This window comes from Delphinus delphis, chromosome 2 (assembly GCF_949987515.2).
Source record: "Delphinus delphis chromosome 2, mDelDel1.2, whole genome shotgun sequence".
NCBI lineage: Eukaryota > Metazoa > Chordata > Mammalia > Artiodactyla > Delphinidae > Delphinus > Delphinus delphis.
The window spans coordinates 48,329,633-48,342,373 of record NC_082684.1 but is presented as its reverse complement, the minus strand read 5'-3'; the positions used below and the strand labels follow the sequence as shown (position 1 = coordinate 48,342,373).

The 12,741-nt window shown below is 38.9% G+C and overlaps 1 protein-coding gene across 1 annotated transcript in view; it reads right to left on the bottom strand.

Moving 5' to 3' along the window:
- TXNDC16 (thioredoxin domain containing 16) overlaps positions 1 to 12,741 on the bottom strand; it is a 104,693-nt gene that overhangs the window by 74,634 nt on the left and 17,318 nt on the right. Inside the window, exons 6-7 of the mRNA XM_060003451.1 lie at positions 5,585 to 5,706; positions 235 to 325 (exon numbers count right to left, since the gene is read on the bottom strand). Coding sequence (XP_059859434.1) covers positions 235 to 325; positions 5,585 to 5,706 — 213 coding nt within the window. The remainder of the gene's footprint in view (positions 1 to 234; positions 326 to 5,584; positions 5,707 to 12,741) is intronic.

The following is a 12,741-nucleotide window of genomic DNA, read 5'->3' as shown; positions in this document are numbered from 1 at the left end:
GCTTATGCATACTGCCTTCGTTCACCTTAGTTTAACATCCCTTCTGTATATTTAAGTTCATTTTAGTACAGCAGATAATAGTAATGAAGAGGATTTCAGGTTTCATTTATATATTCACATCTGGTTATGATTTCCCTCAGATAAGTCCACATTGTGGGAGTATAATGGAAATGCTGAATAAGTAATGTGGAATAAGTGAACTTAAAATTGTTAACTTATGCTTCTTATACATACCCAATACTTTCCAAAAGGGCAATTTCTGTGGTTAAGACAAATTGGTACGTGGTCCCATACACAAAAGCAGCTTCCATGACTGCTCTGTGCTCTGAAGAAGAGAGAAAGAAGTTGGGAGAGAGGAGGAGTTATTCTATTCAGAATACTTTCGTACACCCTTTTATGCTCTATTATGTTTAAATAAAAAGACTTTGTAGGGATCCCAGTTGGGAAAATACAGGCAGTTAAAGAAGTTATAAAAAGTCTGTTCTAGTTAAGGTAAGAGAAGAACTAAGAGGGAATAGAAAATGAGCTATACTTGAGAATATATGACGAATCTGTGATAGTTGCTTCCCAGTAGTAGGGAAGAGAATATGAGTTCATCATACAACTTTCATGTTATATTTTATATACAAATATTGTACACTATTTCTGGCTTAGTTTTTTTTAATCAAACTTATTCTTATATATAGTTTAAAGAGACAATTCTACAACGTGTATTAAGAAAATGAACAGTTCCTCTACCCTCAGCCACCATTTCCAACTCCCAAGGGACAGCTACTTTCAACTCTTTTACTCTTCCTTTCGGCATTTACATCCAAGTCTCTAAATGACCTTCTTATACTCTTATTTCCTGACTTTTTTTTCTTTTAGTGTTAGTATTTTCTATCAACTTCCCACTATGGAAGATGATAAATTAGCTCTCCTTTCCAAAACCCCACTCCACAAATATACACAATTCTATGCCCTCAACGTGCTCAATATAGTCCTAATTTTTATTAGATCAATAGTCAGGATTTACACTGTTGGGACTCAGTAAATACTATTTCCTTTTGAAATTTTTTTCACTACAGTTATAGGTATCTTTTAAAATTTTTGTTTAGATTTCTTGCTAATTTATTCCTAAATTCTTCCACAGTTGTCTAACACTCTGAATACTTCAAATACATCAGTTATATTATCAATTCCCTCTTGTTGCAGACATTTTTGCAGAGCCTTCTGATCTGCTCCAATGTGGACTCTGCTGCTCGACCCGCTGCACAACTTTCATCCTGGGGACTCACTTCATTGTCACCCTGGGGATGCTCCGATTCTCACTCTTACGTTGGGTCCTTGGCCTGTTACCCACATCTTCTTGACTAATTTGTTCCCTTGCTCCCATTCTCTAGCTCCTTCCTGGGAGAGGATATATGGAATACACAAACTTTGCAACCTTACACCTCTCAAAGCGTCTTTATTCTACTTTCATAACTAACTATAGTTGTTGGCATGTAGCATTCTAGCATTTCCCCTGAGAATTTTGAAAGCATAGCTCCACTGTCTTCAGTTCCCAGGACTGCAGTTGAGAAGTCCAAAGCCATTCTGATCCTTTTTCTTTTTTTAATTTATTTATTTTTAATTTATTTATTTATTTTTGGCTGCATTGGGTCTTCATTGCTGCGCACGGGCTTTCTCTAGTTGCGGTGAGCAGGGGCTACTCTTCCTTGTGGTGCGCAGGCTTCTCATTGCAGTGGCTTCTCTTGTTGCAGAGCATGGGCTCTAGGCACGTTGGGCTTCAGTAGTTGTGGCACATGGGCTCTGCAGTTGTGGCTCGCGGGCTCTAGAGTGCAGACTCAGTAGTTGCGGCACACAGGCTTAGTTCCTCCGCGGCATGTGGGATCTTCCCGGACCAGGGCTTGAACCCGTGTCCCCTGCATTGGCAGGCGGATTCTCAACCACTGCGCCACCAGGGAAGTCCCGCCTTCTGATTCTTGATCCTTTAACTGCAATATTTTTTCCTTTCTTAAAGATTTTAGAATAGCGTTTGTTGCCAATATTCTGAAAATTCAATATGAGATGCTCTGGTGTGGCTCTGCATTTAAACACTCTGCTGCGATTCAGTGGGCCCTTGCAATTTGGAAGCTCAAAATCCCTCAGTTCTGGGAAATTTTCTTAAAGTATTTCTTTGAAGATTCCTTCCTTTTCATATCTTATTTTCCCTTTTCTCCTCACTGCCATTTCTAGATAGTTATCTTCCCCTCCCCGACCTAATCTTCTACCACTTGAATCACGTATCATCAGATTATTCCACTCACCACTCTGCCTTGTTGGAGTCATCTACAACCCGAGCCAGGGTTAATCGCCCTCATTCCATGAAAAATTTTGCTTCTGTCACATTGTCACACTCTCCAATACTACTAACGTAACCTTGGTGATTTTACTATCCCCATAGATGATCCTTGCAAAATCCTAGCCTTTCAGTCCTTGGTTTTCTCTGGAGACTCCAGTGATCTCTCTTCAGCCCTGCCTTACCCACTCACTGCCATGGTCCCACTCCAAGCTTTGTAATCACCAATCACTGCAAATCCCTCCAAAATGTCCAGCACTCCTCCCAACACACACACACACACACACACACACACACACACACACACACACCCTTCCATCTCCAGGTCACTCTGTCTAGTACATAACTTTAACCTTCCCGGACCTACAATCCTACCATTTTCACTGTCCTTTATCCACCTTGGGTCCTCTCTTCCCTCCTAAACTAGCTTAAATTCCATGGTCAGTCTTTATAATCACTCCCCCGCCTGTCTAGCTAAAACACAGTCCAAATTAAATCAAATAATCTGCCTATTCTGTACTTACATCCATGAAAGTGAATATGGCTGGGAAAAAAAAAAAAAGGAAAGAAAACAAGAACCTGCTAGCATCACCATGTCAATGGTTTCACTTTAGATTACTGGCATCAACTATTACTGCTGCCTAGCAACCATTCTTTATTTTCAGGCCTTCTAAAACAACTATTTCATCTCTTCTTTCCTCAAACTATCTGATCACTTTATTTCTATTTCATTGAGAAAATGAACCAATTAAGAAAAACCCAAAAAAGCTCCCAGCACCATATCTATCTGCCCCCTTAACTAAATTGATGTCCATATTCTCTGTCTTCCCTCCTAATACCATAGGCAAATTTTCTGTGCTCCTAGTAAAGAACCAGCCCTCCCCCGTTCACTAGATTCCATCTCCTCTAGTCTATTCAAAGATGTTGCTCCAGTAATTCTGCCCTCTTTTTCCTCCACGATGCATTTTCCTTTTGCTACAAGAACTTTTTTGTCAACATACAAATATGCTTCTTAAAAAATTCTTGAGGACTTCCCTGGTGGTGCAGTGGTTAAGAATCTGCCTGCCAATGCAGGGGACATGGGTTTGAGCCCTGGTCCAGGAAGATCCCACATGCTGCGAAGCAACTAAGCCCATGCACCACAACTACTGAGCCTGTGCTCTAGAGCCAGTAAGCCACAACTACTGAGCCCACGAGCCACAACTATTGAAGCCCACAGCCTAGAGCCCATGTGCCGCAACTACTGAGCCCATGTGCTGCAACTACTGAAGCCTGTGCACCTAGAGCCCATGCTCCAAAAGAGAAGCCACCGCCATGAGAAACCCACACACCGCAAGGAAGAGTAGTCCCCACTCGCTGCAACTAGAGAAAGCCCGTGCGCAGCAACAAAGACCCAATGCAGCCAAAAATAAATTAAAGAAAAATTTTTTTAAAAATTCTTCACTTGACCCCACATACTCTTCCAGCCACTGCCCCATATTCTCCTTCCCTTAAAAGGAAAACTTCTCAGATTAGTCTCTATAGTCACAGTCTCCAGTTGCTTTCTACCTATTCTCTTACACCCCTGTCAGGCATTTACCCCTACCACTCTACAAAAATTGTGTGCATCAAGGGCATGGATAACTTCCATACTGCTAAGCATAATGGTCAACTGGTAGTTCTTATCCTAATTAACCTTTCAGTTTCCTTTGATACAATTGCTTCTATCTCGTCAATAAAATCCTATCATCACTTTGCTTACACACAGGCCATTCTTTCTGCCTCCTTTACTAACCTGTGGAAGATGAAGTATCTAATGAGTTCAGTCTTCTTCTCTTTTCCATCCAGCCTCACTCCCTTCACGGTCTTCTCTGGCCTCACAACTTTACGTCACAAATTTATATCCCTAGTCTGTATCCCCACTATCAGATGCAGACTAGTAAAATCCCACTGCCTTGTTGATATCTGTACTTGGCTGTCTAATGGGTACTCCACAAGTATAATGTTCAAAAGTGGATTCTAGAGCTTCCTCTCCAAACTGTCTATTTCCACTCTTCCCCACCTTAGTTATCAGCAATTTCATCTTTCACATAGCTCAGGCCAAAATCCCAGAGCCACCCTGGTCTCTGCTATTCTTCTCTCATTCTACAACCAATATGTCAGAAAACTCAGTTAGTCTTACATCCAAACTACTGCTAAAATTCAAATGTATTGCCACCACCACTGCTAACACCCTGGTCCAAGCCACCTACCACCATCTCTTGCCTGCATGATTGCAGTAACTTCCTGATTTTCTCCCTTATTCTACTATTGCTCCTTCTAGTCTATTCCAAACCCAGAAGTCAGACCGACCCTGTTAAAATATAAATCAGGGATTTCTGGCTCCCTGTATAGCTCATCCCTCTCGTTAATTACAATTAAAAACCATGGACAAAATACAATAACCTGAGGGGCCTTGAAAAGTAAACAATAAACAGGCTGATTCTGGAGCATTATTTTACAAGTACATTAAGTTCAATGGCATACTGTGTAGCCATCAAGCTTTATGTGTATAAAAATTGAAATTTCCAATAAATGATTTTATTTCATAGAGTACATATAATTTTTTAAATGTCTTTAACAACGTTTTATATAAACATGTTCAAGTTGTAACCATTACCAAGTAAAAATCCTGAAAGCATAACTATAATGTGTTCATGAAACATTTAAAAACTTCTTTATGACAAAATTACCTATGAATGCGCAAGGTGATGCTGTCAAAATTAGATTTTTTAAAAATCAAGAAAAATATGTCATAAACAGCAAATACCAAGGTAAAGAAGGAAGCCAAGACAGTCAACAACATTTATCAAATACTATAAACTACTATATCAGGTACCACGAGGACTGTAAGGAAATAAAAAACAGTAATAGCTGACACAGAGCACCAGGAAACTTTTTAAGTTATTCAAATTCACTTGGTCCTCACAATAACACTAAGAGGTAGGCACAATTATTTTCACCACCTTAGTGACCAGGAAACAGGCTAAATAAGTAAGTTGTCCAAGGTCATACTGTAAGTAGTTGGTGGAACATGGAGTCTAACCTAGGCGTCTGGCTCCAGAGTTCTCATTCCAGCACTATACTATGCTGCCTGTTTGAAGAAAGAAAATATAATAGTAAAAGACACTTTAAATTTATTTTAAAATATTAAGATTGTGGTCAAAATACACTATGTTAAGTCCTTCAACATAAACACACGTGTACAGAGGCATGACGAAGATTAATGTAAAAGTTGATAAATACCTGGTGTTCCAATGGCTCTGACATATGAGAATGCAATGTTTGCTTTTCCTTTCAGAGCATTTTCTGTGTTCTGAAGGTCCCCCAGAGTGGTAATATATTTTACTTCATTAAAAAGAAGAGCACTGAAATAAATAAAGATGTAGTTGGTAGAAAAATCTGACATGTACTTAGTTATTTAATACATATTTTGAGTAGGTTAAAGAACCTAATCAAAAAAGAAATTTAATCTTTTGAACAAACTCTCAATAGTAAGAACCTAAGCATTTCAAGTCTGAATTAAAATCACCCTCTAAATCATTAGTCTGTCACTAAGAACATTAACCAGGGACACTTGTGAGAAACAGTGTGCGTATCCTCCGTCACAACCACCTCAATACATTTAAACTGTATTTACTAGCATCCTATTCTGGACAAATAATCCCTTACAAATCTCTCAGCCATGGATACATTTCAGCCCTTCACACATCTATACTGAAATCATCTTTCCATGGCCTATAGGGCCCTGAATGGTAAGCCTTGTCTACTTCTCCAACATCATTTTGTACTACTATTCCTCATGTCTACCCTACTTTAGGCAACACCCCAGGGCATTTGCACACACCATTCTCTTTGTTGAAAGCTGTTCCCTTCTCATATATCTGGTCTCAGCTTAAACATCATTGACTTAAGAGAAGCCTCCCTTGTCGGTCCTGTATAAGTAGGTCTGTGGCATTTTCCTCTTGAATTTCACACTATTTAATCCTTTGTAGGATCAAATTTATAATTATTCACATATATTTTTTTACTTGTTTATCCCTGCCTCTCTCATTAAACTGTTGCCTTCTTGTGACAGGGACCTTGCATATTTTATCACTATACCCATAACAGAATAGAACCTGGTACACTGTAAGTATTCAATAAGTATTTGTTGAACGAATGACAGAAAACATAGGGCAGGAATTATTTACTGCCATTCTTCATTTGAAGAAACAGAAGATCAAGTCAAAACACTTACTCAAAAACACATATACTGAACTGAGGAGCCAGAAACAGAACATAGAACAGGTCTTCTCACTCCTAATTTAGTGATCTTTCCACTTGACCACAGTTCTTCCAAATCATCTTTTTTTTAATATAATCTCTATTTATTTATGTTTATTTATTTGGCTGCGCCGGGTCTTAGTTGCGGCACACAGGATCTTCGTTGTGGCATGTGAGATCTAGTTCCCTGACCAGGGATCAAACTCAGGTCCCCTGCACTGGGAGCATGGAGTCTTAACCACTGACCATCAGAAAAGTCCCCCAAATCATCTTTTTAATGTATAGATCAGAATAACTCATCATATTTCTTTATCCAAAAGAATTTAAAAATTTTTTACTTCTATATAAATTCTCTATCACTAACAACTAATTTCACTTAATCTCCACATGCATATCTCTGTGTGTGTGTGTGTGTGTGCGCATGTGTGTGCGTATTTTTGTTAAGCTAAACTTTAAGAATTTTTGAAAGCTGTTCCAACTCCACATACTTAGGTAAGCAAAAGTTCACTCCAATAAATTAGTCAGTCATAGTTTCCTCTTACGGAAAACATAGCTCTTTCCACTAATATAGCAATTCTCAGACTTTTTGGTCTCAGGATCCCTTTATACCCTTAAAAATTATTGAGCTCTTCAAAGGGCTTTTGTTTATGTAGGTTACATTTATCAATAGTTGCCAAAATAGAAATTAAAATAGCAATTAAAAATATTTATTAATCCCTTAAAAAATAAAAATAAACACCATTGCATATTAACATAACACTTTTTTATTAAAAATAACTAAATTTCCAAAAGGAAAGAAAAATCTAATGAAAAGAGTGGCCTTGTTTTACATGTTTGCAAGTCTCTTTAATACTGGACTAAATAGAAGACAGGTGGATTCTCTTATCTGCTTCTTCGTTCACTCTGTTGTGACATCACACACACAACACAAAATGTAGCCTCTAGAAACCGCACTCATAAAAGAAGGAAAGTGAAAAAGGCAAACGTCTTAGTATTATTATAAAAATATTGTCACTTTGGGAGCACCCTGAAATGGCTGCCCTAAATTACACTGCTTAAATATTTACCTATATATTACAGATTTCAACTTTTTAAAAGAAATGTAAAACTTGAATTTCTATACGTCCCAGGGCTCTTGTTTTGTTTTTAAAAGAAATATTTACTGGGCAGTACTCACTATTTGCTAGATATTTTCACATGTTTTCATTTAAATCCTCAACGATATTCTTGGAAAATTCTTTATTACACACACACACACCACACACACACACAGATATGTATGAGGAAAGAACCTCAGGGATTAAGTAACCTGCTCCAGGTCATACCAGTAGTCACTGATAGAGCTGAGATTCTAATCCAGGTCTTCTGACACTTTGCCCGTAACTTTCTAAACTATGTTATTACTGACCACTCATACATGGTAAACCAGGTAAAAAGGGAGGCAACTAATGAATAGCTACAGAGTCTCAGTGGCGATCTGGGCTACTGGCTACTTATACGTTTTGGCTAGCAAGACCAGAATTACCCTTGAGTTACTTCAAAACTGCTGGAAGACACCATCTAGTGAAGTAATTGGACTGCCGTGTAAATTCTCGGCTTGGGAATGACATCCATCCATTTACCTTTACTTCTCTAGCAGCTCTAATCCATTTGCTTCAAAAATCTAACCTAGGAGTAGAAATATCCCTAACCTTTTTTCTCAATAAAGACCAGCAAATATAAATTGATAAAAGCCAATGTTTGGGGGGACACTTCCCACATGTCAGGCATAGTACTAAGTACTATATAAGTAGTGGCAGTTTATCAGTTTTGGGATTGCCTGACTCTTCTGCTTTGGGAATTCCCAGTTTTCTAAGTCTTCATGGTGGGCAGAGCCCAAGTCCCCACATACAAGCTACTAATACTGTAAATTGCTTTTCCAGGCTCCCTGCTGCTAGGCTATATGACCCAGAATCACTTATCTGACATCCCAGACTGGGAGCTAGTGATGTAAAGAATCAGGAGCAGTGCAGAATTATTTCCAGAAGCAGCAGCAGCAGCAACAGTCAGCTTTGAAGGCAGGAATGACAATAGTGCTAATGACAGCTGTAGTGCTAGCAATGCAAGTTGTGGCATCCAATGCCTAGAAGTAATGCAGCAGTCCCCCGCAGACTAGCTCCGTGTCATGATTATGAGCCAAATAATTCAGAGCCAGATAAACCTGAGTCCAGTTCTCCAACCCTTCTAGTGAGCCTGAGCTTTCCTACATCTGCTCTAAATCCTTTTCTGCTTAAGCCAGTCAGACCCAGATTCTGGGGCTTATAACTGAGAACACCCAACAATACACTCAGTTGTGCTTAATTTTCATGGCAACCATGTGAGATCAGTACTATCATTAACTCCATTTTACAGATAAGGTCATGGGCCTTAAAGAGGTTACCTTGCCTAATGCCCAAAGCTCATTAAAGAGTCATTATCCAAGAGGTAATAATACCAAAACTAATGACATTCATAATCTCACGATCTCCATGATTGTTCCCAATGGCTTCCTAACTTTAATATATTTTTTAATGTTAACTTCCAGAATATGGGGACATCTAGGGATCTCTAGGATCCATTCCATGAGCCTGTGCTCCTCCACTCCAGTTCCAAAGTGGAGAAATGGGTTAAAGGAAAAGTCTGTCTTGCGATTTTCTTGCTCTATAGATGGGGTAAAACAGCCTAAGGCTGCTCTGACCTGGGAGCTCTTCCTGCCCCAGAAAGGCCTTCCTTTTCCTTGGCATACTCTTCCACAGACCCTCCTAACACAATCATTAGGTAGATAAGATATATGGCCAAGAACTGAATGGGTGTCAGAAAAAAAAAAAAAAAAGAACTCAGGAGTCCACCTGACCCTGCTTTTAGAGCAGCAGGTTGCTCAGCCTTTATTCAGAAAAAAAGACCACTTTTATATCATATTTCTGCCATTATTCAAATTCTAAACAACCCAATAAAAAAAAAGTTACCTTCTATTTTGCCTTACTAAAACTCCTAGGGGGGAAAAAAAAGCAAAAAGGGAGGAGGAGACAGAGGGAGAGATGAAGGAGAGAGACAGACAAATTACTTTTACCTAAATTAATTACAGTTGACCCTCAGTATCCATGGGTTCCACATTTGCAGGTTCAGCCAACTGCAGGTGGAAAATATTTGGGAAAAAAAATTCCAGAAAAGTCTAAAAAACAAAACTTGAATTTCTCATATACTGACAACTATTTACACAGCATTTACATTGTATTAGGTATTATAAGTAATCTAGAGATGATTTAAAGTATACGGGAGCTACTAGAGCTAATCAATGAATTTGGTAAAGTAGCAGGATACAAAGTTAATACACAGAAATCTCTGGCATTCCTATACACTAATGATGAAGAATCTGAAAGAGAAATTAAGGAAACACTCCCATTTACCACTGCAACAAAAAGAATAAAATACCTAGGAATAAACCTACGTAAGGAGACAAAAGACCTATATGCAGAAAACTATAAGACACTGTTGAAAGAAATTAAAGATGATACAAATAGATGGAGAGATATACCATGTTCTTGGATTGGAAGAATCAATATTGTGAAAATGACTATACTACCCAAAGCAATCTACAGAGTCACTGCAATACCTATCAAACTACCAATGGCATTTTTCACAGAACTACAACAAAAAATTTCACAATTTGTATGGAAACACAAAAGACCACGAATAGCCAAAGCAATCCTGAGAAAAAAAAACAGAGCTGGAGGAATCAGACTCCCTGACTTCAGACTATACTACAAAGCTACAGTAATCAAGACAATATGGTACTGGCACAAAATCAGAAAGATAGATCAACGGAACAAGATAGAAAGCCCAGAGATAAACCCACGCACATATGGTCACCTTATTTTTGATAAAGGAGGCAAGAATATACAATGGAGAAAAGACAGCCTCTTCAATAAGTGATGCTGGGAAAACTGGACAGCTACTTGTAAAAGAACGAAATTAGAACATTCCCTAACACCACACACAAAAATAAACTCAAAATGGATTAAAGACCTAAATGTAAGGCCAGATGCTATCAAACTCTTAGAGGAAAACATAGGCAGAACACTCTATGACATAAATCACAGCATGATCCTTTTTGACCCACCTCCTAGAGAAACGGAAGTAAAAACAAAAATAAACAAATGAGACCTAATGAAACTTAAAAGCTTTTGCACAGAAAAGGAAACCATAAATAAGACGAAAAGACAACCCTCAGAATGGGAGAAAATATTTGCAAATGAAGCAACTGATAAAGGATTAATCTCCAAAATTTACAAGCAGCTCATGCAACTCAGTATCAGAAAAACAAACAACCCAATCCAGAAATGGGCAGAAGACCTAAACAGACATTTCTCCAAAGAAGATATACAGATTGCCAACAAACACATGAAAGAATGCTCATCATCACTAATCATTAGAGAAATGCAAATCAAAACTACAATGAGGTATCACCTCACACCAGTCAGAATGGCTATCATCAAACAATCTAAAAACAATAAATGCTGGAGAGAGTGTGGAGAAAAGAGAACCCTCTTGCACTGTTGGTGGGAATGTAAATTGATACAGCCACTATGGAGAACAGTATGGAGATTCCTTAAAAAACTACAAATAGAACTACCATACGACCCAGCAATCCCACTACTGGGCATATACCCTGAGAAAACCATAATTCAAAAAGAGTCATGTACCACAATGTTCATTGCAGCTCTATTTACAATAGCCAGGCCATGGAAGCAACCTAAGTGTCCACTGACAGATGAATGGATAAAGAAGATGTGGCACATATATACAATGGAATATTACTCAATCATAAAAAGAAACGAAATTGAGTTATTTGTAGTGAGGTGGATGGACCTAGAGTCTGTCATACAGAGTGAAGTAAGTCAGAAAGAGAAAAACAAATACCATATGCTAACACATATATATGGAATCTAAAAAAAATTTTAAAAGGTTCTGAAGAACCTAGGGGCAGGAGAGGAATAAAGACGCAGACATAGAGAATGGACTTGAGGACACGGGGAGGGGGAAGGGTAAGCTGGGATGAAGTCAGAAAGTGGCATGTACATATATACACTACCAAATGTAAAACAGATAGCTAGTGGGGAGCAGGTGCATAGCACAGGGAGATCAGCTCAGTGCTTTGTGACCACCTAGAGGGGTGGGATAGGGAGGGTGGAAGGGAGACACAAGAGGGAGGAGATATGGGGATATATGTATATATGTATATATGATTCACTTTGTTATAAAGCAGAAACTAACACACGACTGTAAAGCAATTATACTCCAGTAAAGATGTTAAAAATAAGTATACAGTGGGCTTCCCTGGTGGCGCAGTGGTTGGGAGTCTGCCTGCTGATGCAGGGGACACGGGTTCATGCCCCGGTCCAGGAAGATCCCACATGCCGCGGAGCGGCTGGGCCCGTGAGCCATGGCCACTGAGCCTGCGCGTCCAGAGCCTGTGCTCCGCAACGGGAGAGGCTACAACAGTGAGAGGCCCGCGTACCGCAAAAAAAATGAAAAATAAGTATACGGGAGGATGTGCATAGGTTATATGCTAATACTACACCATTTTATATGAGGGATTGAGCATCTGGGGATTCTGGTATCCACGGAGGGTGAGGAAGGCGCAGGGGTGGGAGGTGCTGAAACCAATCCCCCTTGGATACTGAGGGATGACTGTATAGTATTCTAGGTAGATCCATGTATAAAATGAAATATCCCAAAATGTTTCATTAGGCATCTTCTAAATTAATACAGTTAAAAAAACAAACAGAAGCCATCTCTGAAATTTGAATTGAGAGTACAAGTAATAACAAAGTTCAAAAACATCAGTCTAAGTCTTTTTGTCATACGCTGTATATTTTCCTACTAGCTTACCACTTATAGAATTCTTAACACCAGAAACAATCTTATGGGCTTATAACATAAGAAGATTTCTGCTCCTCCAATTTTTAACAACCAAAAAGTGAAGCTTCCCAATTCATTCATCCATCAATCCAATATTTTTCAACACCTAATACATGTCACACACGATGTTATGCACTGGTAGAAGGACTTTGTGTAAGAAGGCACAGTCCGGGGATATAACCATTACTACCAATTAA